Raw genomic sequence first — 27,342 nt, forward strand, 5'->3', positions numbered from 1 at the left:
ACCGGCTCAGTTTTTTAATCCGTTATTTATTTATTTATTTTTTGTCAAGTCATCTGGCGGGCCAGACATAATTGGCGATAGGCCAATTATGGCCCGCGGGCCGCTAGTTGACTAGCTCTGCTTTAAAGTATTAGAAAGCTGCATCACTAATGCTATTCGTTAGCTCGTGCCTACGGTGTTTCCCATTATGTGTTAACATGCAGCTACCGGAGGCTAAGTGGTACTTTCCACACGTGTTTTTTTTTGTTGTTGACATTTTTCGAATGTCAAATATGTGCCTAACTTCCACAAAGGTTGAGGAACGGCACTTGCCACCGGGGGTCGGGAAGGGGGACAGCCCCCTTTGGAGCCTTCAAAATAATCCCCACCATGAAGAGGGTGATAAGCTAACGAAGGCGACGACGATGACAAAAATGAAGACGGTTAGGTCATGTAACCACTCCTAAACATGTTTAGCTAACCAAAGGTCGCCCATCGATCACAGCGCAGACCAACAAACAGATTGGTCGCCTGTCAGTCACGCCGACGCTAAATCTTTGCGATGTGCTAAAGCTAACTTTCGCTGGCTTGCTTACATAATTTTTCTTCCATGAAAAGTAACTGTACATATTCATAATGAAAAGGGCGGCGGCATTAAACATGTCGGCAGGTTCATGCTGCCCCTCCCCCCTGTGGCCTCTCAAAGTACTGCAACTGAAGTGTGCGCTCGCATGAGTCGCATGAACTAAACACATTTAATAATAATACAAACTGAGACTTATTGGAAGTGTAAATGTTTTTTCTTTAAATTTACATTCGCACCATTGCATCATTGTTATTACTAACATAAATATTCACCGGTTAATAAACATAAGAATACAAACGCTACGAGTTGATGTTATCGTCATGGCCACTGGGGACGCTGCGGCTCATCAGCCAAAGAAATCACATTCAGCCCACTTCAACTTCCTGTTTAGGATTTCAGAGTAAAAGCTTGAATACAAAGTGACATCCTGATTGATTTTCAAACATTTCGTGGTTGGCGCTTAAAAACTTTTTTAGATGACTTAAGTTTTCAAATCAATTAGCTTAGCATGCTAATTTGCGCCATTAGCTGCACAAGGAGCTCTGCCCTTCCCGCTCGGGTTTCACATACCACTATGGTACAGAAGTTGGAGGGGGGCGGGGCGAGTCCGCTCGTGAGGCCGCGCCGCAGGCGTTAGCGTAGCATCCTTTGCTGTCGCTGCGGGTGGGCAGAATGTGTTTTTGTGGGCGCCCTGCCACCTCAGCACCTGGACCGTCCCAGAAGACGAGGGTAACGCGTTGGGCTCCAGCGCACAGTGATGCCGTTAGTGCGAGCGACGTTAGCATAGCGTCCTGGGCTCTAGCTGTTTGAAGTGCGTCATGGAGGCGGCAGAGCGTTAATGCTAGCGACGTTAGCATAGCGTCCTCGGCTGTAGGTGAAGTGTGTCATTGAGGCCCCTTAGCCGCCTCAGCACCCGGACGGTCCCGACGAGGCGGACATGTTGGGCAGGAACAAAGGTTTGGGCGGCACTTTGGGCTTGAGCGAGACAGCGCGACGCACGCCGTTAGCCTGAGAGATGCTACTGCGCTGTGCGTGCACTCCTTCGCTGTAGCTGTGCTGGCGCGTCAGGCAGGCCCTGGCCGCCGCCACCCTCTGGCGTCCCCCGCGGGCGGCGGGCGGGGAAGGAGGTCCGTTGTCGGCGTTCGTGTTTATTCTGACCAGGAAGCGGTGCAGTGGCGGCGCCCCCCACTGGTGGAAATTATGACGACGCGGCAGGCCGCTGCCCATCTTGATGAGGGGAGTCCCTCGGGGGCGGGCGATCGCCTCCGGGATAGCGGTGTTAGCATTTAGCGGTAGCGCTTGCGTCTCGGAGACTGGCTGCTGATGGCCACGGTGATGGCTGCGGTTGAAGCTGTGGGCTCGCGTCTTGCCGCTGTGATGATGATGATGATGAAGTCCTCCGGAGGTGGACGTTAGGACCCTGATGCCGCCGCCGACGCCCTGGGCGCTGACCTGGTGGATGTGCTTCAGAAGCTCGTCCAGCGCAGACGCCGCCGACGCGTCGGCCCCGGCCCCCGAAGGCGTGTGGCGGTTGCCGTGGCGACCAGGGGGCGGGAACACGGGCGGAGTCACGCGGTCGGCCGTCGTCACCGCCGCGAAGGGGGCGGGGTCGTCCACGCGGCGGCTTTCCGGGCCGGAGTTCGGCGTGGGAGGAGCTGATGGGTCGCCGTCCGGCACGCGGGAGGACGCCAGCTGTACAAAAGTTTGGCCGAGAAACTTTACAGTAAAAAGTTAGTGAAATTCATTTCATATCATTTTGAAAATCCATTCATATGAGTATGTGACATTGGCAGTTGTTGGAAAAAAAACAGTTCTAAGTTCATATCTTTCTTTGAATGCCAAAATGTCTTGACCGTTAGGCGTCCCAAATGAAGTTTGGACGCTTTGCACGCTTCTTCAGAATGACATTTTGGGAGTTTTTGCCTCTTTCCCATGAAAACTAACAAACGCAGCCGAGTGTCCAAAGAGTTGCTTTTGTGCTTCTTTCCCAGACGTCACTCGAGCCGTCTTTAGCGCTAACGCGACGGGAGAGAGCCTCGCGATGTGATCGCAATGCACCGGAGGGATCTGGGACGCGGCAGCCATTTTAATTGAGATGTTGGCGGCGAGCGTCCTCGAAATGCGGCTTGCGAGCTCGCCCTCGGCAGACTGCCCCGAGCGCTCCCGTTTTGCACCTCAAATCTGACACGGCAACGTTACATTTGCCGCTTTTCAAATGTTGTCAATATTTGTAGTTGCTGACTAACTTGTGCTCCGCACTTATTGGCGATAACGCAAAACGAGTCAGTTCGCCAACCCACATTAAGAACAAGAAGAAAGGGGCCGGACCCCAACGAAGAAGAAGGCGGGCCGATGTGTGCGAGCCCGGCGATTGTTGAGCGTTGACCCGTTTCTCGTAATCTCGCAAAAACTCGGCCGTGTTGCGCTTCGGGGGCAAATTGCAGGATGAAGGTGAAAATAAGAATCATCGCCCCTCTTTCGTCCAGACCCCCGGCGAGAAGTCAACTCCGTAGAGCCACTCTAATATGTACGCAGTATCGAAGTGTCCGTTTCGATTTCGTCATACGAGTGTCCAGAAAAGGCCCTTCTGGCGTCCACTTCTGTTTGACCCGGTTTTGTATTTGGCCTTTGCTCTGATCGGTTGCCTACGTGTCGCGCGCACCATTTGAACTAACAGTTCACTCGTTTACTGCGGCATCGTCAGAATCAGAATCAGAATCATCTTTATTTGCCAAGTATGTCCAAAACACACAAGGAATTTGTCTCCGGTAGTTGGAGCCGCTCTAGTACGACAGACAATCAATTTACAGAACACTTTGGGGACATAAAGACATTGACAAAAAACAATTGTGCAAAAAGATGCAGAGTCCTCGAGCACTAGAGACAATATGACATCTCAAAGTCTCGGAAAAGTTGCTTTGGCAAACTACGTACTTTCTGCAGTTGTTGTCAAGGTATTTATCAATAATACTGTGAAAAGGAGAATAAATGTAAATATTTACTTGATTTACAGAGCGCACGCCTAGAATTTGAACTTAGGGGCCACAAAGTGGCCAGTCCCAAAAAACGTTAAGGCTTCTGTGTACCCGCGCGGGCGGCGAACAAAGCAACAGCAACGGCGACCGTGGAGCAGCGTCTGCGAGAACATTAATAATTATGCTGCAAAATCGATCGGGAAGGCGGCGGCGGAGGTGCTGCGTGGAACCGAGGGGAACGCCGAGTACGTCATCACAGCGTGTGACTAAAACGGACCAATCACGAGAGACGATCTCCGCGCAGCAACGGGTTTTGCCGTGTGTGCGTCATGCTACCGCGCTACAGAAGGGCCGCGCGGGGCGATTCGTCGGTCACGTGAAGCAACGGGGGCACGGGAGTGTAAAGAAGCCACAGAGCGAAGTCAACTCTGAAGTTAAGGTCCTGCCGGATCCGCCGTTGTCGTGTAAACGTTCACGTTGCGGCTGCTTCAAGAGATGGGCGGAGTCACAAATCCAGCTCTCTCATCCTTTTTTGCAACGAGAGTCCCAGGCACGCGAGTAGCGGGAAGCACCGCGTACCTGTTTCGGGCCGACTCGGGGCTCCGCCGCAGGAATTCGCTCGGGCGCTCGGTCGTCGGCGTCGCGGGACACGTACGTCTTGGGACGCGGCGACGCGCCCGTTTTGTCCTCCTGAGGGAGACAAAGCTCATCAGTTCCTGTTTATGTCTGCCGCTCACAAGCTCCTCACTTTGCGCTCACCTGGAACGCGGGCGCGGCGTCCGGGAGCCCGACGGGGGGGGGCGGGGACGAGGCGCGGGGCGGCGGCGCCTCTGGGTCTTTGCCGAACTTCCCGTTCCGGCGGAAACGCGCCGCCAGGAGGCCCGACAGCGTCGCGCCCAAGGAGAAGGCCAGCAGCACGCAGGCGATGAGCAGCGTATAGTGGACGTGAGACGCCGGATCATCGTCGGCGCCCGCGACGCCTGAAACGCACGGCGGGCACGATCAGCACCTGCCCGTTTTTGGGAGCAGCTCGGTTTGGAGCCGATGACGAGAGGATTCGCCGTCATAGCTGGGAAACTCGCCTGCTCCCCGTTTTGGTGCTCAGCCCAAAGCTGTAAAAGTAGGACTTGGTGCCAGGGAACAATGTTGAAGTGAGTTGAGGCGAAGGTAGTGCCTCCCTAACGGAAACCCTAACGCTGTCTTGAAACCCTTAGATTCTTTTGAAACCTGACTCAATTTAATCCCCTCTATTCTTTCTAATAATAATAGCCTAACAGCTGGCACCGCTGTTCTCTCTGCCGGTCTTGTATAGTTTCATTCCAAAATCAGCGGTGAAGTGTTCGCTCCGTATTTGTCGTTCTTGTGCCACCTTTTACGTCTCTGCGTTTTAATCGTCCGATAATAATATTTGGGGTTTAGCATCCTTGTTCACTTGAGAACCTCAGTTTTTACGTAAATAGCACAACACACGCACAGCAGTGGGAGGCGGGGCTTACTGTAGGTCACGTCAGCGGGCGTGTCCCGGTCACGAGACGTCGCCAAGATGTCGGCTGCGAAAACAAAAGACCTTCGTGTTTTGTACACGCTCACGTATATGTGCGCGCCGCGTCTCACCGTGACAGGCGGTCACGTCAGGGTGGTCGCCCTCGATGTCTTGTTCGAAGCCCGCCCTGCCGAGAAGAGAAGGAGTCAATCGTCAATCGCCACAGCCGGCCGTCGCGATGCGGCAAAGTAAAGACCGCGAACGTCGCGGGACGTTCCGCAACATCCTCCTGTTTCCGCATCCGGTCTGCGCGGGCGTTGCCGAAGCGCTGCTTCCTGTCCTGTCGTGTATTGATGACTTTTAGCTGAGCGATGATGAGCTCACGGACCCACTTTCCCAAATATTCACATCACCGAAGATTGACTTGGCTGGTTTTATTCAACGAGATAAAAATACCTATATGGTTAACGGGGGTAGGGTGTGCAAATACCCCAAATCCGCAGATGATCGACTCCCATTAGAAAATCGGAACTAAGCGGAGATGTACCGCAATTAAGCGTTCCCCCGCGCCCCCAAAATAAAAATCTGCAAATAGGTGAATCCGCAGGGGTCCGCTGTATTCGATGAATCCTTTCAGCTCCGGGACTCATTCAACTATGTCGTCCCCGAAATAAAAATATCGCTACATTGATCAGGGAGAGAGGAACGAAAGCCATAAAGGAAGCGACACGTACTTGAAGCCGGGCGCCATGTCGGCACAACTTCCTGTGCGCAGCCAGATGCAGTAGGGGTCGCGAGAGGCCAGACACGCCCTGCGAGACAGCACACCCACCCAGCGCCTTTGTTGTGAAAACCGGCGCACTTCCTTGCGGCTTGTAGCTCGACGATCTAACCTCTTGCACGCGCCGTGCCGCCCGCACCGGCTTAGGGGCACGCGCACTAGGCAGCTGCTGAATGCCACAAACAAGGCGTGGTGTTCCTTGTCGAGCTCCAGAGCCAAAACCCTGCGGTCCTCCTCCTGGATGCCGAGGTCACACCTGAGGACATTTTCGATCCATACTTGACATTTTGACACCTTTGATATCCAATACAGTGGTACCTCGACTTGGCGTTCATTAGCTTTTTGCTGACATATGACAGAAAATACCATTGACGTGCTAACTGTTAGCGTTGATAGCCACGACAGATATATGAACACCAATGGTGGAGCAACACATGTGGACAGACAATAGACCAGTACTGACAGGCATATGTTCTTGATTCCCAGCAACAACAAAAAAAACACCTAATATTAGTGCAGCTAACTGAGGAGCTGTGACCGTCTCCATGCATCAGTTCACGCCGAGTGCATCGGGGGCACTGTCTAACTCTCCTCAGAAAGATTTGGTATGTTTGTGTTATACTGGCCCCGGGTGGCCAAGGCGCATACACCACAATGAGCATGATGAGAGGCTGGAACGGACTGACGCTATTTGCATTTATTCAGCGGGAAAAGACGAGTGTTTTGAGTGACGAGCGGGGTCAAGAAACGGATGGCGGGTTGTAGGCGGCTTCGCTATTGTTCATACTGTTTGATACTATTTTTGGGTTATCCACTACTCTTGCTGTCTCTCAACATATTGTTTAAATGTGTTTGTATTGTATTATTATTAAAATAGAGGCGGCACGGCGGACGACCGGTTAGAGCGTCAGCCTCACAGTTCTGAGGACCCGGGTTCAATCCCCGGGCTCCGCCTGTCTGGAGTTGGCATGTTCTCCCCGTGCCTGCGTGGGTTTTCTCCGGGCACTCCGGTTTCCTCCCGCATCCCAAAAACAGGCATGAATTGTCGACTCTCAATTGCCCGTAGGCGTGACTGTGAGTGCGAATGGTTGTTTGTTTCTATGTGCTCTGCGATTGGCTGGCGACCGGTTCAAGGCGTACCCCGCCTCCTGCCCGACGACCGCCGGGATGGACTCCGGCACGCCCGCGACCCGCGTGAGGAGAAGCGGCTCAGAAAATGGATGGATGGATTGTTTTAGCTGCGTTTAAAGGCCTTTCAAAAAATCTATGTGCCTCAAATCCAACAAAAACATGCCAGGAGTGAATTTCATTTCAATTTCACGAATCGTCTCACTTGTCGCGGTCGTAGACGTGGATGTCCTCCAGGAGTTTGGAGCCCGCCGTGTCTTCGGGAAGCGTGGAGGCCAGGACCTTGGCCACTCGGCCGTCCTCGGAGCCCAAGAACACCACCGTGCGGTCGTTGCGCGGACCGGCCGACACGTCGGCCGCAATCTGCGTCAGCTTGGACCTGCCGGGGAGACGGCGCACGAGACGTCGTGCTAGTTAGCTCGCGGCGGAAGGAGAGGGACTTCGAAAGAAAACATTGTCGCATGTATGCGTGTCTCCTACCTGCTGGCGGTCCTGGTGTAAAATGGCCGCCGGTTGACGGCGGGCACGGCGTCGTCCATCAGCGGGAAAGATTTGATGAACGACAGCGTTTCATCCGGGAAGTCTACCGAAGATTTGAAGTCAGCGGCCGGGCCGTCGGCGGCCGGGCCGTCGCCGGCGCACGTGCCGGGCCTGCGAGAAGGATCAGGTATCTTCACCTCGTGGACCTTGTTAGTTTCCCCAGTGAAAATCCTGTCCCAGCGCTTCGGAAGTCTGGAATGAGCGAATGATTCCGTACGCGGTCGCTTCGTTCAGAATCCTTCACTCGTTCGCGACTCCCGAATCACGTTGCGTGTTCGGGAAATGTGTTGAGTGCGTGAGCTCTAACCGCGGCCTGGGCACCGCGTCCTCGGGCACGGCCGTCCACGACGCGTCGCTGCTGCGTTGTTCTTTGAACTTCCCACTGAACACTTTCTCCACATCGTCCATGTAGAACGCACACACCGCCGAGCCGGGAATGCTGCACAACGCAAAGTCAGTCGGCCGCAGCTCACTTCCCGTCAGTTGCTGTTAGCTTAGCATTGACCTGTTCACGTAGTTGATCTAACTTGACCTGTTAGCTTAGATTAGCACTTACCTGTTATTTTAGCACTGGCCTGTTAACCTATAATTCACCTGTTAGCTTATGTTAGCACTGAATTGTTAGCCTAGCATTGACCTGTTAGCCTGCGTGGTGAAGACAGCGAGCACGGTGGGCCGTCCGTTGATCTGCAGAACGCCGGTCAGCGATTGGAGAACGTCGAAGTAGAACAGAGAATCTCCGGGAAGAGAACAGTTCAGACGAGCCTAAGACGACACGACAACGCCACTTCCTGTTATAAGTCAAACGCACGCCATTAACTTCCTGTTTACCTCACGTGCACGTCAGGTAAACTTCCGGTTCTACGTCACATCAACACTTCCCGTTTTACGTCACGTGGCCCCCGTCACCAACTTCCTGTTGTGCAAGTGAGTGTTCACCTTGAGGAAGGAAGTCCAGTACTTGTCCAGGACTCTGGGAGAGCCACCGTTGTCGTTTTTGCAGACTCTGGCCACCCGAGAAAAGACAACCTGGCGGGTGACAGACAGACGGAGCCCAGCGGCGTCCGGTCACGGCAACGCGAGCGCCACGTCGGCCGACCGACCGCTCGCTCGTTCGTTCGTTCGTTCGTTCGTTCGTTCAAACCTTCCCCAGGGTGGTGTACTCTGCCGCGATCTCGCTCAGGAAAAAGTAGACGTAGCTCCCGTAGTCCACGGCGTGCAGGAAGCGAGGCTCTGCAACGGGTGAACGGCATGTGAGTGAGCGTGTCCTGATGCCGCGTGATGTCACGTGATGTCACGTAATATGATGACATGACGTATTAATGTCCCGCGAAGTCATGTCTTTATGTCACGTGTCATGACGTGATGTCATGCAATGCAATGATTTCACGTATTTATGACACATGTCGTATGAAAACGTCACCTGATCGTGCCACGTGATGATGCCACATGATGTTACGTGATGTCACGTGACAACATCGCCAAGCGTGTACGTTACGCGACGACGTGACGGCACCCACCTCTCAGCCACTTGGAGTCGTACTTGACGGTCCGGAGGACGGGCCGGCCCTCTCCGAGACTCCGGTAGATGACGGAGTCGCTGGCCAGGAAGTCTGTCACGGTGGCCGAGTAGAAGTCTCCGCCTAGCGTAAAGGTCAGAGTTCACAGGATCGCCGGCCGACGCGAAATGGCAGAAAGCGGATGGGCCCACGTTACCCGCGAACGTTCCCGCGTTGGACTGACCCGACTCGAAGGGACAGCGAGCCTGACCCGGCAAATCCGAGCCCACCTGTTCCAACGTGCTCGTCTGCCGCCAAAAAACAAGGTCACCGCAAGGTCAATCCTCTGAGGTGGAGCGTAAAGGTCACGGGCCTACCTTGTAGTTGCGGCACGACGGGTTGAAGGCGTTGGTCCCGCACACGAAGAGCGTCTCGTCGTCACGCGGCACCAAAACTTTGATGTAGTTGTAACACTCGTCCTGACAAACAGGGAACGCCGTGTTCGCGTTAGCACGTGGCTAACGCCATCTTTTTGCACAATTGTCAAAAAAAATAATAATGTACCGGCATTACCAGATAACTAGCAACCCTTTACTGCTCAGTGACTCAGTGTTTTTTTTTTTTGTCAATGTCTTTCTGTCTCCAAAGCGTTCTCCGTCAATCGACCGTCTGTTGTCGCACTCGGGCGGCTCCGACGACCGGAGACAAATTCCTTGTGTGTTTTTTGAACATACTTGGCAATAAAGATGATTCTGATTCTGATGAAGCAGCCCACACACTCGCACGTTGTTTGACAAAAGCAAACACGCCATCCCTGACACACAGCACACACGTGAATGCATTTTGCGTGTGCATGTGAGTTGGTTTGTGTGTGCGGGAGTATATGAGAGCGTGCGCGTGTGCCATTTGAAGAAGTGGTGAAACTCACGCTGTTCTTCCCTCGCACGGCGCACTTGCTGACGTCTGTGGAACGCCACGTCAACTTCTGGAACAGGAAGCGCACGCACACAATTGTCTCGTCAACGTCCTGTGACGTCGTCACGCCGGATGATGACATCATCAAACGTGACAATAAAACGACAGCGGTGACATCGCAAGTGCCCGAGTCCCGAATCACTTCGACGGGATTTTCGGTGGACATTTTTCCGGACTATCTAAAAATGTCACATGACCAGATCAACTTCGGAACTCACCATCTGAGGTACGAAGGCCTCCGCCGCCGTCGTCAAGTTGACTGCAAACACGTGATCCCTGGCACGCACACAAACATGCACGAGCATCAACACACATACTGTGTGCGTGAGTGCGTGTGCGCTTGTATCTGTGTGTCGACCTGGCCGTGATGAACAGCATGCGGTTGACTCGCATCATCGCCTGGAAGTCGAGCCCCAGACGCAGCGTGTCGTTGTCCCGCAGCAGACTTCGGAATCTCACCAAGTCGCCGGACTCTAAGGCGACGGACGACACGCACGCACGTGTTGACCATAACTCGCCCACCCGCCCGCAAAACACGAGGACGCGCCCACCAGAACACACCCGCCGCCGGCACGCACGCTCACCCTCCACCACGCTGATGGCGTCCAGGTCTCGCGGGAAGGACGACGAGGCGCACAGGAAACAGGAGGCGAAGAGGAGCAGCACAGACGAAGTGCGCGGCGGCGTCCGCTCCGGCGACCGATGGGTCGGGGACATCTTGCTGGACGAGGGGTCGGGGTCAGCAGGTCATAGTGGCCGTCGTCGGCTGAGAGGAAACAGGAAACGGGCCAGTCCGTGTGCGTGCGTGCGTGTGTTTCTGCCAATTTTTCTCAGCGGGGTCCAAGCGTCATTTATACGTCGGGAGAGACCAATTCGCACAACAGTAATCGGAGCCGCGCGAGTCAGAACGTGCGTCGTCGCTCGGCCGTGAATCTCACGCACGCTGACAACCAATCAACGCTCTTCATTTAATTAGCAGCAACACGCAGATACACGCGTACACACACGCATGCAGGCACACACACATTCACACGCGCGCAAGCACTTGTGGACGCACAAGTTGAGAGCGCTTCCTCATCCTCAAAGGTGACTTTGTCGGCTCGGCGGCATCCCGTTGCGCCGTTGCCGCGGTAACAGCTGTGGCCAGTGTGTGCGAAGGCGTTTCGTACTTACGAGCAGCGGAGTTGGTCAGCTGACAGGAAGTGGGCGCGGGGTCGAACTCTCAGTGGAGCCGGGGCAACAACAAACAAAATCTCGTTAGCCAGTCGAAGAACGCGTGCGGTGCGCTGTGGGGGCGTGACCCAAACGTATATGTGAACACAGGATTGGCTGGCTGCTCTCCATGGCGACCACTCAGCACGCGACCGTTCCACAGAACATCAAATGAAAGTCACGTGACTGATAATGACATGACAAACACCGCAACATGGCACCATGGCAACAACACCATTACGTCATCAATCCATGCCTTGCTACTTCCTGTTTGATCCCTGTTTACGCCGAATCGACTTGCTGTTTACAAATAGTTTCCTTCCAGGTTATGTTGTCTTCCTGTCGACTTCCAGTCTACTTCCTGTGTATTGCATATTACTGTATGTTTACTTCCTGTTAACTCCCATTTTCTTTGCGTTAACTTCCACTTTATTATTCCCATCTTCTCATTGACTGCCGTTTTTTTCCAACTCTACTTCTTGGGTGGACCTCTTTTTTCTACGCACCTCTGTTGACTTCCTGTTTGTCTCCTTCCCATTTACTTCCAGTGACACCACCTTCCTTCCTTCCTTCCCAGGTTCCTCAAAAAGTCGTTTCGCTGTAAAAACAGGAAGCGCTTGTTAATCTTCTGAAGCTCATCCGCTGCATTAGCGGCGCGCTAACGTTAGCGTTGCCATCTGCTCGCGCCTGCTCGGGTCACGTGACCCACGCGCCGACCTTTGACCTGCTTTTTAAGCGACGGCACATGAGCGGCGGCGGACGTTTTCGGCCCGGGAGCCCTGCTGAGCACGGCGGGAAACGCAGAGCGGGAGATGAGATGGCGACGTTACTTCTAAACCTGAAAAACCTCGACGGGATCCGATTAACGGAGATGTGACGGCACAGCGGGACCCCCAAAGAAGCCCCCCCCCCCCACACACACACACACACACGACCTGGATGCTAATCCCTATCTGGCATCATTCCGCCCATTGAGGTCAAATAATGCCCCCCCCCTTGAGTGAAGTGAAAAAAGGAGCAAACCCGAGTAAGGATGTTCGATACCGCCTTTTCTTTGGGACCGATACCGACCTGTGTATTCGCTCTTGAGTACTCACGGACACGAATACAGCGTACTGATTCCTCTAGCACTTTTGATTCATAACATTTCAATGTCCCCAATAACACGTGATTGTGAACTGAACCTTCCTGTTTCCTTCTTTCTGACCCACATGGTGATTCGTCGATGTGACAAAACGCCACATTGTAGCGCTACCTACTGGCGAGGAGGACGTTTTTTTGCCTTACGTATCGGGCCGGACGATTAATTGGCCGATATTAGCAAAAATTGGCAGATTAGATTTTTTTTTGTTTTTTTTTTTTTACACATAAACATATTACAACATCAGACATTCGAACAAACTCGTCCATCCTTACACACGCATATTATTATGAATTGATCATAAAATAGAAACATTTTATATTAGTAATATATATTATATACTTTATAACTTTATGACCGGTTAGCAAATCTGCTTCAGAATTCTGGAGACCGGGGTTCAAATCCCGGCCCCGCCTGGGTAGAGTTTGCATGTTCTGCCTTTGCCTGCGTGGGTTTTCTCCGGGTACTTCAGTTTCCTCCCACATTCCAAAAACATGCACGCGAGGTTCATTGAAGACTCAAATTGCAATATTTGAATTGCAATTGCAAAGGGTTGTTTTTTTTCTATGTGCCCCGCGATTGGCTGGCGACCAGTTCAGGGCGTACCCCGCCTCTCGCCCGAAGATAGCTGGGATGGGCGCCAGCACGCCATGACCAGGTGAGGAAAAGCGGTACAGAAAATAGATGGACATTTTAAAAATCTATTAGAATGTCATTATTAATATAACATTTTAACACGACATTTAAACAACAAACTGTTTTAAACATTAAGTGAAAAGGTTTCCAACATTTCTAAATAAAAGACTTGACATCACAGACTTGAGACCGCTAATGACACGCGCGCACACACGTGCCCGTTTACAATCCGGCTGACATTGCACAGGAGTGTCTCGGTGAACAACGATGACTCAGTACAAACCGAGTCGCATGACTCGCACCATAGCAACCAACATAGCAACCGCCAACCTGATACGACGACGAAGAGGAGCAGGGTGAGGAAGAGAAGTGGGAAGTAGGATGTGGAGAGGAAGAGGAGGAGGACGTATCGACAGCACGAAATGAGTCGACTCCCGCGCATGAAAAAAAAAAAAAGCAGCAATACCTCCAACCCTGAAAATGTATCTTCCGCTCCGATAGTCTGCTGGTGTGGCCGCTTAAGAGCGCCTCGTTGTCGGCAGTGAGTGCGTGCACATCACAGTGAGAAAGGTGGAAGAGCGAGGACGGGGAATTGAAAAAAAAAAAAAAAAAAACAGCCAGTCAACACGTGAACAGGTGCGTCACGCTGACGCCTAGTTTAGAGTGCCTCATCGTCCACCGTGAGTGCACGCATGAGAACGTGTCTACGTCAAGTTTCTTTCTAAAATCTGTGCCATGATTGCACATTTTATTCACTTTTAAGAATAGTTTTGTTACCAAACCCTTTGACAAGAACAATAGTACTTGTTTTCAAAACGAGTCATCCATCAATTTGTGGGTACAATGGCCCCCGTAATCCGCGGGGGATTAGGAACTGGGCCTGACCGTGACTAGCGAAAATCTCCGAATAACTGACGCTCATGATAATTGCTTGGTAAAAAAAATTCCCAGGAAAAATAAAGGCAAATAAGCAGTGGATCGGGTAAAAAAAAAAAAAAAAAAAGATGTCAGTAAGAGGGAGTCTCTGCAAATAACAAAATCTGCGAACGCCGAACAGCAAAACCATCCCTCCATTCTCAACACCACTAATCCCGGTTAGCGGTTACGGGGCGCTGGAGCGTATCCCGCCTGACTTCGGGCGAAAGGCGGACTACACCCTGGACTGGTCGCCGGTCAGTCACAAGGTACATATAGACACGGACAACCATTCGCACTCACATTCTCAACGTCACCAAAGTCAGGCGAGCGGACCGCTACACCGTCAGTGACGACTGCAAACATGCGCACTGTTGGGAAAACGTACATCCCGGCTCTCATCGGGCAGGAGGGTAAGCAAAACTACTTTCATTACCCACAATACCTCACTGACCTAAGCTCCACCCACATGAACAGCACAGCCAGGCAAGAGGACGTCGAGAGGGGGCGGGACAGGAAGTAGAAACATCAAGCGCTGATCACGAGCGCACACGCGGACATTTGCGGTTGGCTCGCGCTCTCGAGAAGCTTTCGGAAGCTTCGGGATCAATGCGGGAATTAGGAGGGAGGGAAGGAAGGAACCAGGAAGAGGACAAAAAAAACAAAGGGCATTCGGAAAGGAGCCACTTAGGCTAATTACTGGATCGGCGTGCACGTGGGATTTAAGAGGCTTAAATCTTCACGCGCACACATGCACAGATGCGCACACACGCTAATCAATGAGGATTTGTAACGGACATGGAATCTGTCGGCAACACAACTCATTCGTTCATTTCACAAATATCAAACGCGAGGGAGGACAAACGCAAAGCAGGAAGAGAGGGAAGAAAAGAAGAAAAACGAAGGAGGATGGAGAGAATGAAAAAAGGGAAAGAGAGGAGACTGACAAGAACAGACAGTAGGAAAGAGAGAAGGAGGGACGGAAGGAAGTGAGAGTGTGAGGAAGGAAAAAGGAGAGAAGGAAGGAAAGGTGAGGGGAAAAAAGGAAGAAAGAAAGAGAACGGCATGAGAGAAAAGTGAAATAGGAAAAAGAAAGGAGGGACTAATGGACAGACAGAGGACGGACGGAGGGATGAGGGCCACACGCGTCACACGTCTGTCGGTGTGCCACACCTCCCCCGATGAGGTCACTGACCCCGCCCTCACAGGTGAAGGTGACAGCAGCCGCGAGTCCAAACTCGAGGCTTCCAAATATTACGAACGGAATCAAAACGGAGCGGGATTTGTCCAAATTTGGCTCGGGAGCGGGATTCAAAGTCCGCTCCTGTGCCGGCCTCAAGTACACGCGCGCGCACACACCGGCGAAGGAGGGGTCAGCGCGGGGGTCAGGGGGATCAAGGGATAACCAGTGGAGGGGAACGGGGGGGCGCTCCTGTTTTTAATCCAAAGGCAGACGAGCCCACGACATTCACCCCACTTCGCTTAGCGCAGTTAGCCCCTCCCCCTCCACGCGATATCGCTCGCGGTCCATCTTCGGCGCTAGACTGCATTCCTTCTTCCTGATGACCTTTGACTTACTGTGCTGCACATTTGACCCCCAGTTGCACTTTCCAGGTTCGATTGACTACTTCACCCAACTTACTTTTTCTTACCTGACCTCCTCCGATCTCCACCTTGACCTTTACTTTCACTTCCTCTCTGAAGGCGTCTATTAACGAGCTAATTATTGATTTGGACGGCGTCCCTCAGGGTCTTCCTTCCGAACGGAATGACACCTTTGGGATGGTTACTGAGGATAACATGCTCATTGCTAGGCAACAGGCAGCACCAATCCAAAACAAGGTGGCCGCCAACTCCTTTAAGTTGTCAAAAATGAATTGAAGCGTTCAAAGACGTCACCGCTTAACTACACAAAAACAGCGGAGGCCGACTCGCGGCCTGTTGTCACGACAGTGACAAGAACGACCGACACACACACACACACACACACACACACACGTACAGCTCACCGCCCGCTCAAGAAGCGTCAGCCAATCAGAGAAGTTTAGTCGACACGCTCGCCAAATCTGGAAAGACGAGAAATTTCAGGTCAGTTTTCGTTTTTGTTGCTGTTGTGATGTCATGAGATCTACAAGCCCCGCCCCCTTCCTCCATCCACACGCGTGCATATTTATTGCAATGTTTTCATTTTCCTGCTGTTTGCTGCCGCACACATGCGGAGCAAAGCAAATCTATTTCTATAGCGCATTGCATACACGAGGTAACTCAATGTGCTTCAAACGCATTTTAAAAATAAAGAGAAAAAAATACAAATGAAAACAAGGTTCAGTGCAGGAAAGATCATTTAAAGGTGGAAGTTTTTCACCTGGATTTAAAGACACTTGGGGTCAGGGTGGAATTGTGCTGGCAACCTATTCCGTTTGCCCGTTTGCTTCGTTATCCGATCGGAGTCTGCAGATCGCAGAGCCCACCTGCTCTTATATTCGCAGGTCTTTCGTGTATTCAGGACCTTGAGCGTTTTGTGACTTATAGACCAGTAGGAGACTAAAGTACATTTACTGACCCCACTTCCTGTCACCTGACCGCCACAGGAAGGGACGAACGACCAAATCAAACCACGATGGAGAAATCATTCAATAACCTTATTCATCTTGAACTGTTCTTTCACGCACACGCACGACAACACTCGTTTGTACGTGTCACTTCCTGTTTGTGACGACACGAAGGAGTAGCCGTGCCCCGGGGGCGAGGTCGTTTGGGCGTAACGATTCAGTCATCGTGTCCCTGTACCGATTTATATTCCTGCGATTCGATCGGATCCATCTGACCCGGACGAAAATATATCGATTGAAATCGTTGTAAAAGGTAATCAATTCATTGTATCGATACTAGGAAATAACCCATTGGCTTTAAATAGGGCAGACATTAAATGGATGCGCACGCGTGTGTCTTTTTTTTTAGCACTTTTGATGATAAAGATGTCAACGGTTACTCGATGAAGATTTCCTGTCTGTGAGGTCGCAGGGGACCACGGGAGAATCGAACGCTGTGGCGCTACTGAGCGGGCCGGTCTGCGAAGCAAACCGCGTCTCCCGTGATCCCTTGCGCGGTGCAGTCGGTGCGACGGTAGCAGCGTGCCACCGAGCAGAGGGCTGAACTTAACGAGCGCAATCTGCAAAGGTCGAATCGAGGCAACTGGACTCTTCTTGTTTGTTGAAGACGTTGGAGAACGTCTTGCGAAGCTTCAACCAGAAGTATGGACGGATTTTGGTTTCGCAGTAATAAAAAAACAACGAGCGCGCAATAACCGCGTGCTGACCGGAATATCGGAAATATGAGCGAGGCCAGACGCCAATTTCGAGCAGGTTTTCTTCACGATAGGACGATCGAGAGCAAGGAGGTCGGTGAACACGATTAATGAGCCGCGGTACCGAATTCCATTACGCACCACACTTCGAGAACCACGGCTCGACGGTGTTTCACTGACGAGACTTGATGATGATGATGATGATGATGATGATGATGATGGTGTCCAAGTTGGACACCGGCAGCTTTTCTCCGAGCTACGTCACACATCGGGACGGGTACGCGGCGAGCAATAAATAGAATTAGAACATTTACATTGAATTACAATTATTTCTATGTCGGAAAACAACATCAGGGTAACCCTGCTGCAATTCCAAGCTGAAGAGATGTTAGTTGCGCTGTACTCAAATAAAGTGTCAATGCAATTCCATCCCATTATTAGTATTTCTCATAGTGGTTGGTTTGTTTGCTTTTTCCAGAATACATTTGACCTGACACCTTTCAAGACACAAAGAGTAAGTTCGAAAATTCCAACCACACTATCCGATATGCAGGTATTTATTTCAGTCAGTCTAAAAAGTTACTGAATCGGTTTCCAAAGACCGAATCGTTTCGGCTCGCATCGTCCTTGAACTGAATCGGCAACCGCAAATCGTGGTACGAATCAAACCGCTGCCAGAATGCATTTCATCACCGAGTTGGAGTGTAAAACAAACAAACAGCAAAAGTGCCATCATTTCCTGCCTCCACGTTGAACTTCGGTGACCTCTAACCCCTAACTGGGCTGTCAATGACGCCCTTACGCTTGCATGACGTCACGTCCCTGACATTTGCCGGGCGGTACGAAGGCTCGCGACTACTCGTGTGCGCCTTTGATTGACAGCCTCCAAGACTTGAAGTCGTGCACGTCCGCCTTGCCTTCCTCGCGCGCGCGCGCCTCCCGTCGGGCCGACTTACCGATGCGCGTGCACCTCCCGCAGAGCGAAGCATCAGCCGCCTCCACGAGCACGAGCTTTTGAGCGCACGAGAATAAAGAAAGAATAAACTGGAGAGAGGCAAAGAAGGAGCAGCGTAAACGAAAGGTATTCCTTCCTTCCTAGCTTCCTTCCTTCCTTCCTTCCTCTCAGACAAAAACGGGAAGCTCCGCAGACTTCCGAGGGCTCTCGGCTCAGACGGCCGCCCGGCGTCTCCCAGTGCAGGCCACGCCCCCCGACACGTAGGGCCAATCGGAGCAGGGCAAGGACGACGGGCGTCTGACTCCGCCTCCTCTGGTCCGTTTCGGTCGGAATCCATTTGATTGGGTTAGACTCGGGTTTCGATCGAGCAGCCAGACCTCAAAGAAGCTTGACCTTTCACCCTTCCTCAATCTTGATTGAATGAGATCTGCTTGTCATTATTTAATTATTGGTTGCCCATAGCCACGAATTGGGACATGTGCCATTAAAGTATTCATAATTGACTTTCCATGGATTTATTCCCGTTTTCAAAATGAATGTCGGTATTGACAAGAGGATTTTACGAAGTTTGGCTGTTTTGTTGTTGTCTTGTTTCGACTGCTGCTCACCGCGATGATGTTCGGCATTATGGAGACTGCTGCCCCCGGTGGCTGGCAGAGGTACGCACACCTGCTGTCAATGTTTGTTACCTTACGAACACCCTGGTGACAATTTTGTTCAGTATCTGTATACATATGTACACACAAATATATATAAAAGTGTGGGAATATTTATTTCAACCACTTGTCAACCTTTGGTTGTAAATTGGTCATACAATTATTTTTTTTCCCCCTCACTCTGATTGTTGGTTATTTTTCTATGGAAGTAGTTTGCTAAAAAACAATATCGTACACTTTGTTCAGAAGTTTACAAGCTTTTTCAGAAAAAATCTGAAACATATTGTTCTGCTATTATGGGCAAGTTGCACATAAGCTGGCACATGTACATGTGTGTGTGTGTGTGTGTGTGTGTGTGTGTGTGGGTTTGCTGACTGTGCATCTTTCGTGGAGGCGAGGTGCTCATCCCCAATTGTGGGTGTGAATTTTGCTCTTCATCCTCCTTCATCTGCGCTCGCACACAGGCCCATGTCTTTGGGCGTTGCCTGGCAACCATCCCGGTCAACCGAAGGTCACGTCTCTGGCTGTAAGCGGACAGGAGGCGGTCATCGTGGTCATGCGAGTTGACCTTTACTCAGCAGATGTTGTTGCTACGGCAACCAGCATGCGGGAAAAAATGACACCGGTCTCCCTCGTCTTCATCCTCGTGTCCATGTTGTGACCTGCGGAAAAAGGAACAAAAGGACCAATCGCTTGATTCTGATGCGTCTCACTTCCACAAGGTCCCCAGCCGCCCCCTCCCGCACTTTTCCTTCTGAAAGCGTCGACAGCTCGCGATTGGCTTTCACCTTTCCCAGGAAGTGACCGGTTGGTTTGGCCGGTTCCAGGAAGCGGTAGGTCGGTTAACTCGGCCGGCCAAACTTTGCCTCGAAAGCGTTTGGTTTCTTGCGTGCGTCCCGGCCGCCGACGGCAAGTCTTTGCAAACGCATTCCGAGGCCGACTTTAGGTTGAAAAGCGGGACGTCGTCGCCGGCTGTTTCCTGCTCGTTTTATTAAATATGTCGTGTCTGTGTTGTTGTTTTAATGACATGCGCACACTTGACTAGCCACCGCGTGTGCGCGCTGTCCGGCAGTACAGGTCAAGGTCAAAGGAAGCGGCATCCTCGTTTTGTTTTAAGATCGTTTCAGTTGTTGTGATGTCACACTGAAGCCCCGCCCACCCCTTCCAGGTCATCAATGGGTCTGTCAAGCCAACGTTTTGCTCTGGGAACACAACGCACACGCACACACACAGGCAACGTGACAGTTCTGGGACATATTGAACCGAATTGCGCGCGCACACGCACGTGCACGCCAACGCAAGCAGGCAGACGTTCGAGGGGAGAAGGCGAACATCAGCACGAGCTTGTAAAGTTTGTGACGTCGAGCGTTTTGAAAAACCGCCTTCGCGCGTGTTCTCCTCGTTGCTGGGAAAGGTTGGCCCGTTACCACGGCAACGCCTCGGAGCCACGTCACAGCAGGTCCCGCTGGCGTCCTCCTCATCCTCGTCTTCATCCCTTACAACAAACAACATTGACAATTATCATCATTTGGATCGTGAAATGTTTTTTCAAATATTACTCACGACGGACTCGGCGTTCCAACCTTGAATTGTCCAATTGAGGAAGTGAAGTGTTGCATTGTGAGAGAAATTTGCTTGAACCCAGATTGCAAATCGCTTGAAATTCAACATGAGCAACATGCATGGACGACACTGCAACTTTGTTCATGTTCCAAATGTTTGCTCCATTTTGCTGTCCTCAGCGAGTCACACGACCAAACTCCCCCAGCAAGAATCGGTTTCTTCCTGCTGCGCCGAGCTGCAAAAGAAGGCCGGGTTTACTGTAGAAAAAGAAAAAAGGATCACATAACTGGGATTCCAAAGACTGCATTTTTTTTTTCAGGTAAAAACAAGCAAATCCGACGAGTAATAAGAAGTGAGCATCAACTAACACATTGTGTCCTCCCAAATCTGCCCGGCAACACAAAGCGTAGACAAGCGTGAGCCCGAATCCACTTCCCGCGACCCGCTTTACTTTCTGCACACGTTTATTTGCATATTCATTAGCATATCAAAGATAAGCTCCAAGCTTCTCCCTTGTGAAACAGCTGCTATATTATATAGTGGACCTAGATGGTCCCGAAAACGGACCATCCATTTGTAAATCCCTTTGTAGTGATTTTCCAGTCGGGTCCGGGGTGCCCGCCTTGGACCAGAAGGAGCGGCATTCAACTGACGTATTGTGACGAAAACTGTTGAATTCTTCTTACTTCTACACAATGATGTCATTACTGTACGTTTTGCTGAAGTACAACATTAGAAGGTGCTATTTTCCTCATGAAAAAAACAGAACGGAAGGGATGAATGGCATTGCCATTCATTTCAATTGGAAAAGATGATCTGAGATACATCGATCCATCCATCCATTTTCCATAGCGCTTCTCCTCAGGCGGGTCGCGGGCGTGCCGGCGCTCATCCCAGCCGACTCCGGGCGAGAGTCCGGGTACACCCTGAAGTGGTTGCCAGCCAATCGCAGGGCACACATTAACAAACAACCATTGGCACTCACGTTCACACCTACGGGCAATTTCAAGTTTTCAATGAACCTAGCGCGCATGTTTTTGCGATGTGGGAGGAAAGCGGAGTGCCCGGAAAAAAGCCACGCAGGCGGGGACAACATGGAAACTCCACACAGGCCAGGCCGGATTTGAACCCGCAACCTCCCAACTGGGAGGCGGACGTGCTAACCAGTCGCACGCCGTGCCGCCATCTGAGATACATTGTCCACAATATTAAAAAAACCCTCGATAGTGGCTAAGGAGTATTCGAGTCATCGTTTCAGCCCGAGATTCAACTACGTAGTCCACGATCTAAAAATCCCAATGAAAAGTGATTCGGGGATCTGGAATCAATCCCGACTCCCGAATCACGAGGCTGGATTTTCAGTGGACATTTTAGGAACCATCATCAGTGGGTACGGAAAGTATTCAGACCCTCTTAAATTTGTCACTCTTTATTATATTATAGTTAATATTATAGTTCATTTTTTCCTCATTAATGTACACACGGCACCCCATATTGACAGAACAAAAAGGAATTGTTGAAATTTTTGCAGATTTATTAAAAAAGAAAAACTAAAAAAATATCACACAGCCATAACAATTCCGACCCTTTGCTGCGACACTCGTATATTTAACTCGGGTGCTGTCCATTTCTTCTGATCCTCCTTGAGATGGTTGCACACCTTCATTGGAGTCCAGCTGTGTTTGATTATACTGACTGGACTTGATTAGGAAAGCCACACACCTGTCTATCTAAAACCTTTCAGCTCACAGTGCACGTCAGAGCAAATGAGAATCATGAGGTCAAAGGAACTGCCTGAAGAGCTCAGAGACTGAATTGTGGCAAGGCACAGATCTGACCAAGGATACAAAAAAAATTCTGCTGCACTTCAGGTTCCTAAGAGCACAGTGGCCTCCGTAATCCTGAAAGGGAAGCCGTTTGGGACGACCAGAAGCCTTCCTAGAGCTGGCCGTCCGGCCGAACTGAGCAAACGGGGGAGAAGAGCCTTGGTGAGAGATGTAAAGAAGAACCCAAAGATCACTGTGGCCGAGCTCCAGAGATGCAGTCGGGAGATGGGGGAAAGTTCTAGAAAGTCAACCATCACTGCAGCCCTCCACCAGTCGGGGCTTGATTGCAGAGCGGCCTGACGGAAGACACATGAAAGCCCGCATGGAGTTTGCTAAAAACACCTGAAGGACTCCAAGAAGGTGAGAACTAAGATTCTCTGGTCTGATGAGACCAAGAGAACTTTTTGGCCTTAACTCTAAGCGGTATGTGTGGAGAAAACCAGGCACTGCTCATCACCCGTCCAATACAGTCCCAATAGTGAAGCACGGTGGTGGCAGCATCATGCCGTGGGGTGTTTTTCAGCTGCAGGGACAGGACGACTAGACTTTACACCGATCTGATCGGCCTGATCGGTATCGGCCGATATTTAGCATTTTAGACCGCGGTCGCCGCTCCGGTGAGTAACTCGGGGGGGGGGAAAAAACTGAGCGGATTTGCGAAAGTTGGTGAAAGAAAGTCCGGAGTAGCCTCCTTGATGGTTAGCAAGTCTCCCCTTGTGTAAGCGAGTCGTGTAATGTCTCCAAAGACGAACGAAAAACACAAAAACAAAAGCAATACTAGAGAGCGCGTAACCGAGGCGTCCAGACGGGTGGGCGCCATCTCGGTGCGTCCGGATACACTCGTTACCATGGCGAGGACAACAAGAGTGGATCGCGCCGACTGCATTATAAGAAAAAAATGGAGAAAGACGTGTGTTGGTGGTCACTGGTGCTCAGGACGGGAGAGGACGTTCGTTTAAGGCTCGCTTGAGGTATGTTCACGTACTTTTGCAACTCCAATTCCAATAAAGTTGGGATGTTGTGTTTGTTAAACATAAATAAAACCGCAATACAATCATTTGCAAATCATGTTCAACCTATATTGAATTGAATACACTACAAAGACAAGATCTTTCATGTTCAAACTGATCAACTTGATTGTTTCGCTGATTGAGTCACTCGCTCTTTGTCGACTCACTCCGTTGGGATTTTCAGTGGCCATTTTAGGAACTATCGAGGTCCGGTATTTAGCTGCTGTTTGACAAGGGAGAGGCTCGCATCTCAGCGGAGAGTTTTGTAGAGAAGTCGCATTGCATTGTGGGATACGGCGAGAGAGGCCGCGGAGGATGCATTCCCATCATTCCCGTCAACTTGTCACTTTGCTCCCAGAAGCAAAACAAACGACTGGCGTTTGTTTCCCGCCAGAGCGGGAATGTCCACGTGTGGACGCAATCTCTCTTGCGAGTACACGGAGACACCAAAGTTTTTTTATTTGTATCTTATGTAATAACCGGCTATCACGTGTACACACGTTTTTGTTTTTGTTTTAAACAACTGGCCAAATGAAGACGAGGATTTTGATTTTGAAAATGGACACACAGCCCACCCGAAGCCTGGCTTAAAACGCAGATTCCAACTCGCAACCCTACTACGACACTCTAACCATGGCTTTAACGTCCAACTAACCCGTGAAGCGGTTCGGGGAGCGCATCGTCTAGCGGCCGAAGCGTCTGCAGTTCTAATCCCGGCTGCGACCGGCTGCTGTTGAAGTGTCCTCGGGCAAGACGAACTCGAAATGGCTTCCAGGTCAGCATTGTACGTGAGAAACTGCTCTCAATTGCCTTACCCGGTTAAACAAAGGAAATGATGACTAGTAAAGCTGAACCATCCATCCATCCGTCCATTGTCAACACCGCTTATCCCGGTTAGGGTCGCGGGGCGCCGCAGCCTATCCCAGCTGACTTCGGGCGAAAGGCGGACTACGCCCTGAACTGGTCGCCAGTCAGTCGCAGGGCACATATAGACACGGACGACCGTTTGCACTCACATTCACACCGTCACTGAGTGGGAACTGAACCCACGCTGCCCGCACCAAAGTCAGGCGAGTGCACCACTACAGCATCAGTGACTAAAGCTGAACCCTATTTTTAAATTTTTACCCAAACTTCAAAAGCCTAATTTGAAACCCTACTTTAAAAAACCGGAATCTAAAATACATAAACAACATAACGTAAAACTCCTCTAAACCAAACTGGAAACCCAAGCCCATTTTCGAGAACCCTAACCGAGCCGTGAGACCAGACTTTGATGGCGTACTGCTGCAACTGGCTCTTGAATCAGACGTGACATTTCACATCAATTGGCAACATATTTGATCATATCTACTGAAATCGTAAAGCTCATGTAAATCGTCAAGATGGCACACTTTTTATTTTATTTTATTTATTTGCTTTTTTACGGCAGCACGGTAGAGGACCGGTTAGCACGCTACATAAGTGCAGTCCATTTAACATTTAGCATTGAAATCCGGCCTCGCCTGTGTGGAGTTTGTGTTATGTTATGTTCTCCCCGTGCCCGCGTGGGTTTTCTCCGGGTATTCCGGTTTCTTCCCGCATCCCAAAACATGCACGGTGGGTTAATTGAAGACTCTGAAGTGTCCGTACGCGTGAATGCGAGTGCGAATGGTTGTTTGTTTCTGTGCGCCCTGCGATTGGCTGGCGACCAGTTCAGGGTGTACCCTGCCTCTCCCCCAGAGTCAGCTTGAATCGGCGCCAGGGTGCCCGCGACCCATCAGGAGGAGAAGCGCTACGCAAAATGGATGGATGGATGATTATTGCTGGCGCTCTGGCTTTGTGTGTGTAATTGTCTCCAACAATGAAAAGCCACGCTTGAAGTCTTATTTTCACATTTTGGTCCACAATCGGCAAGATGAGGTAAAAATAAGATTTTCATGGCAGTCCACCGCCTATGTCATCTGAACAACAAGATGTCTTCAACTTGTTTGGGACAACGAAGCTGTTGACGGCCTCAAACGAGCCTCTCGCAAAACGCTCGCAAAAGCCGGAAACGGCTTCGTTGCTCGGGCGCATTGCGACAACCTCCCGAGGCTCTCGAGTCACATTAACGCTAAACACAGCTCCGGCGATGGTTGTAAAAGAAGCAGAATAATAATAATAATAATAATAGCAGAGTAGTGTTTGCATTCCTTTTCGTTGAAAGGGCAAATTAAGCAAAAGGAGAAAAATCCGATATATCCAAAAAAGGAAATGGAAAAAGATGCTGCAAATCATCAAACTTCATTTTGGCATTAAAGTTTGAAAAAATTTTCATCTCAGAAACAATGATTGCCGTGTGAATGCCAACAACTGGCAATAATTAAACTACTCATATCAGTGAAATGAATTGATTTTCAAAAGGAAATTCAGTGTGCCGCATCTTCATCGTTACTGATTGATATGAAAATGACACATACAGTTGAGGACGACTGTTACGTGATGTTGTCCAAATTAATGTAGGAAAAATTGTTTTTCAAAATTCTCCTCAAACAACACTTTGCTCGCGTCACGAAAGGTCGAATGCCAGGCGTAGCTCCTCCTCCCTCAGGCTGCGGTCCAATCGCTGCGTCTCGACCCGCAAGACGGAAGCGGTCATCGGACGTAGCGTGACGGCGGCCAGCGATTGGCTGAGATCCTCATGGAGCGTCCCGCCGCCGCCGCGTTGCCTGCGGGGAGGATGGACAGCCGGCGCCCGCTGGTGGCCATCCAGTGACATTGACACGTGCAGGTCGCTCGCCTGAGGATGAAGCGGGACCAACTCTTCATTCATTCCTTCAATCAATAAATTAATCTATCAATCGTTTATTCATTCATTTATTTGTTCAATCGTTTGTCGATTTATTCGTTTGGCCGATCACTCGTTCATTCATTCATTGTAGAGGGGCAACAATGAATCGATAAATCAGCAACCATTTTGAGCTCAAAATAAAACATTTGCAAATGTCTGCTCTCATTTTGGAAAACAATGATAAACATATTTTCTGAATTTCTGACAGATGTTACGGACCAAACCAGGAACTGAATCATTCTCGCTGTATGTTTGTGGATTTCCAGCAGCGTCAAGTAGGGCCCGATTAATCGGTTGGCTGATTTAATTAGCCAATATTAGCCCTTTTCAAATCGGCCAAATTTTGCAGATTTTGTTTCTCCCTAAACACATTCACATATTACAAAATAAGACAACGATAGTGACATCCAAATAAACATCCCACCCTCCCCCCAAATCAGCAGAAAATCGGACGATTTTGCCCCACAAATTGGTCAAAATGTGGCGATTTTCTCTCTGTTGTTAAACAAATACCAAAGGATGTTTTATAAAAACCTCAACTGTTCTGCCTGTACTTCATATCTTTATTGTTTTAAGCGTTAAGGGACAAGAAAAGAAGTTATTTTATTCTTTTTTTAATTAATCATCTGATTAAACGGTCATCGGAATTTTATTCTGCCAAATATTGGAATCGGCGTCGGCCTGAAAAGAATCCATATCGACCAGGCCCTGCTGTCAATTTGAAATCATGTCCTGTTTTTGAATAAAGGGATGGAAATTAAAATGTTTTTATCTGACACATTAATCAATCCAAAATATCAACAGATTAATCGATGATTAAAATAAGTTGGTCGCATCCCAATTGATCCATTCATTCGAATTTTTGTATTCATTGCCAAGAGGTGGGGTGTATTCCAGCTGTCTCGAGCGTGCGTGTACGTTCGTACCTGTCTGAGCGCGCCTCTTTCCATCTTGAGTTTGTTGTTGTTTTCTTTCAGTTTGACTTTCTTGTTGTGCGCGCGCTCCAGCTTGATTTCCAGGCGAGCCACGCGACTCTGCAGCAGCAGCAGTCTAGCTCCGCCCCCGTCGCGCCGCCGCCACCGCTCCCCGTAGACCGCCGGCTCGGCCTCGGGCCGTCCCGGAGCCCGGCGGGGATGCTCCTCGTCCTGCCTCGGCCTCGCCACCTTCACGGCAACACGGCGAGCGAGCGTCACGTCAGTGAGGACGCCGTCCAGAAGGCGGACGTGTGCGCGTGGGCCCATTTGGGCGCCATTTGAAAATCAAATGTATATACAGTACAGTCGTTTTTTTAATTTGTACTTAATTTATATGTATTTATTGATTTATACTTTCTTTTATACATTATAAATTTCTCTGAACTTGC

General features: G+C 50.4%; 2 protein-coding genes across 19 annotated transcripts in view; both read right to left on the minus strand.

Moving 5' to 3' along the window:
- Positions 1-326: 326 nt before the first annotated feature.
- LOC133395374 (semaphorin-6D-like) lies at positions 327-18,364 on the minus strand. 12 transcript variants are annotated; one of them, XM_061664192.1, is made up of 22 exons: positions 14,154-15,496; positions 11,665-11,756; positions 10,531-10,712; positions 10,305-10,419; positions 10,165-10,222; positions 9,900-9,956; positions 9,349-9,450; positions 9,189-9,279; positions 8,993-9,115; positions 8,617-8,705; positions 8,412-8,501; positions 8,110-8,237; positions 7,780-7,911; positions 7,413-7,664; positions 7,138-7,311; positions 5,917-6,060; positions 5,758-5,835; positions 5,155-5,210; positions 5,037-5,090; positions 4,300-4,520; positions 4,120-4,230; positions 328-2,257 (listed from the first exon to the last, which is right to left on the minus strand). In XM_061664192.1, the coding sequence occupies exons 3-22, from the start codon at positions 10,661-10,663 to the stop codon at positions 1,472-1,474; spliced, it is 2,994 nt and encodes a 997-aa protein (XP_061520176.1). In that variant the 5' UTR covers positions 10,664-10,712; positions 11,665-11,756; positions 14,154-15,496; the 3' UTR covers positions 328-1,471. The 12 variants fall into 12 exon arrangements, with proteins under 12 accessions (XP_061520181.1, XP_061520176.1, XP_061520177.1 ...); XM_061664193.1 differs by lacking the exons at positions 11,665-11,756; positions 14,154-15,496 and adding an exon at positions 18,114-18,364; XM_061664186.1 differs by lacking the exon at positions 14,154-15,496 and adding an exon at positions 18,114-18,364 and having other exon boundaries at positions 10,531-11,756.
- A 1-nt stretch (position 18,365) lies between these two features.
- LOC133395373 (trichohyalin-like) overlaps positions 18,366-27,342 on the minus strand; it is a 29,267-nt gene continuing 20,290 nt past the window's right edge. For 6 of the 7 annotated variants that reach the window (XM_061664183.1, XM_061664184.1, XM_061664178.1 and 3 more), the window contains 4 exons: positions 26,906-27,142; positions 20,352-25,928; positions 19,557-20,263; positions 18,366-19,430 (listed from right to left, as the gene is read on the minus strand). In XM_061664183.1, coding sequence (XP_061520167.1) covers positions 25,698-25,928; positions 26,906-27,142 — 468 coding nt within the window. In that variant the 3' untranslated portion in view covers positions 18,366-19,430; positions 19,557-20,263; positions 20,352-25,697. The remainder of the gene's footprint in view (positions 19,431-19,556; positions 20,264-20,351; positions 25,929-26,905; positions 27,143-27,342) is intronic. The other variant, XM_061664179.1, reaches the window with a different exon arrangement.

Source organism: Phycodurus eques, chromosome 20 (genome assembly GCF_024500275.1).
Source record: "Phycodurus eques isolate BA_2022a chromosome 20, UOR_Pequ_1.1, whole genome shotgun sequence".
In the NCBI taxonomy this organism is placed as follows: Eukaryota; Metazoa; Chordata; class Actinopteri; order Syngnathiformes; family Syngnathidae; genus Phycodurus; species Phycodurus eques.

Excerpts from the sequence above, each read along its gene's own strand:
- LOC133395374 (XM_061664193.1), bottom strand. The coding sequence starts at position 10,663 with ATGTCCCCGACCCATCGGTCGCCGGAGCGGACGCCGCCGCGCACTTCG. Across the intron at positions 9,957-10,164 it reads AGGCCTTCGTACCTCAGATG|AAGTTGACGTGGCGTTCCAC; the intron begins GTGAGTTCCGAA and ends TTCCTGTTCCAG. Across the intron at positions 5,211-5,757 it reads GACATGGCGCCCGGCTTCAA|GGCGGGCTTCGAACAAGACA; the intron begins GTACGTGTCGCT and ends TCTTCTCGGCAG.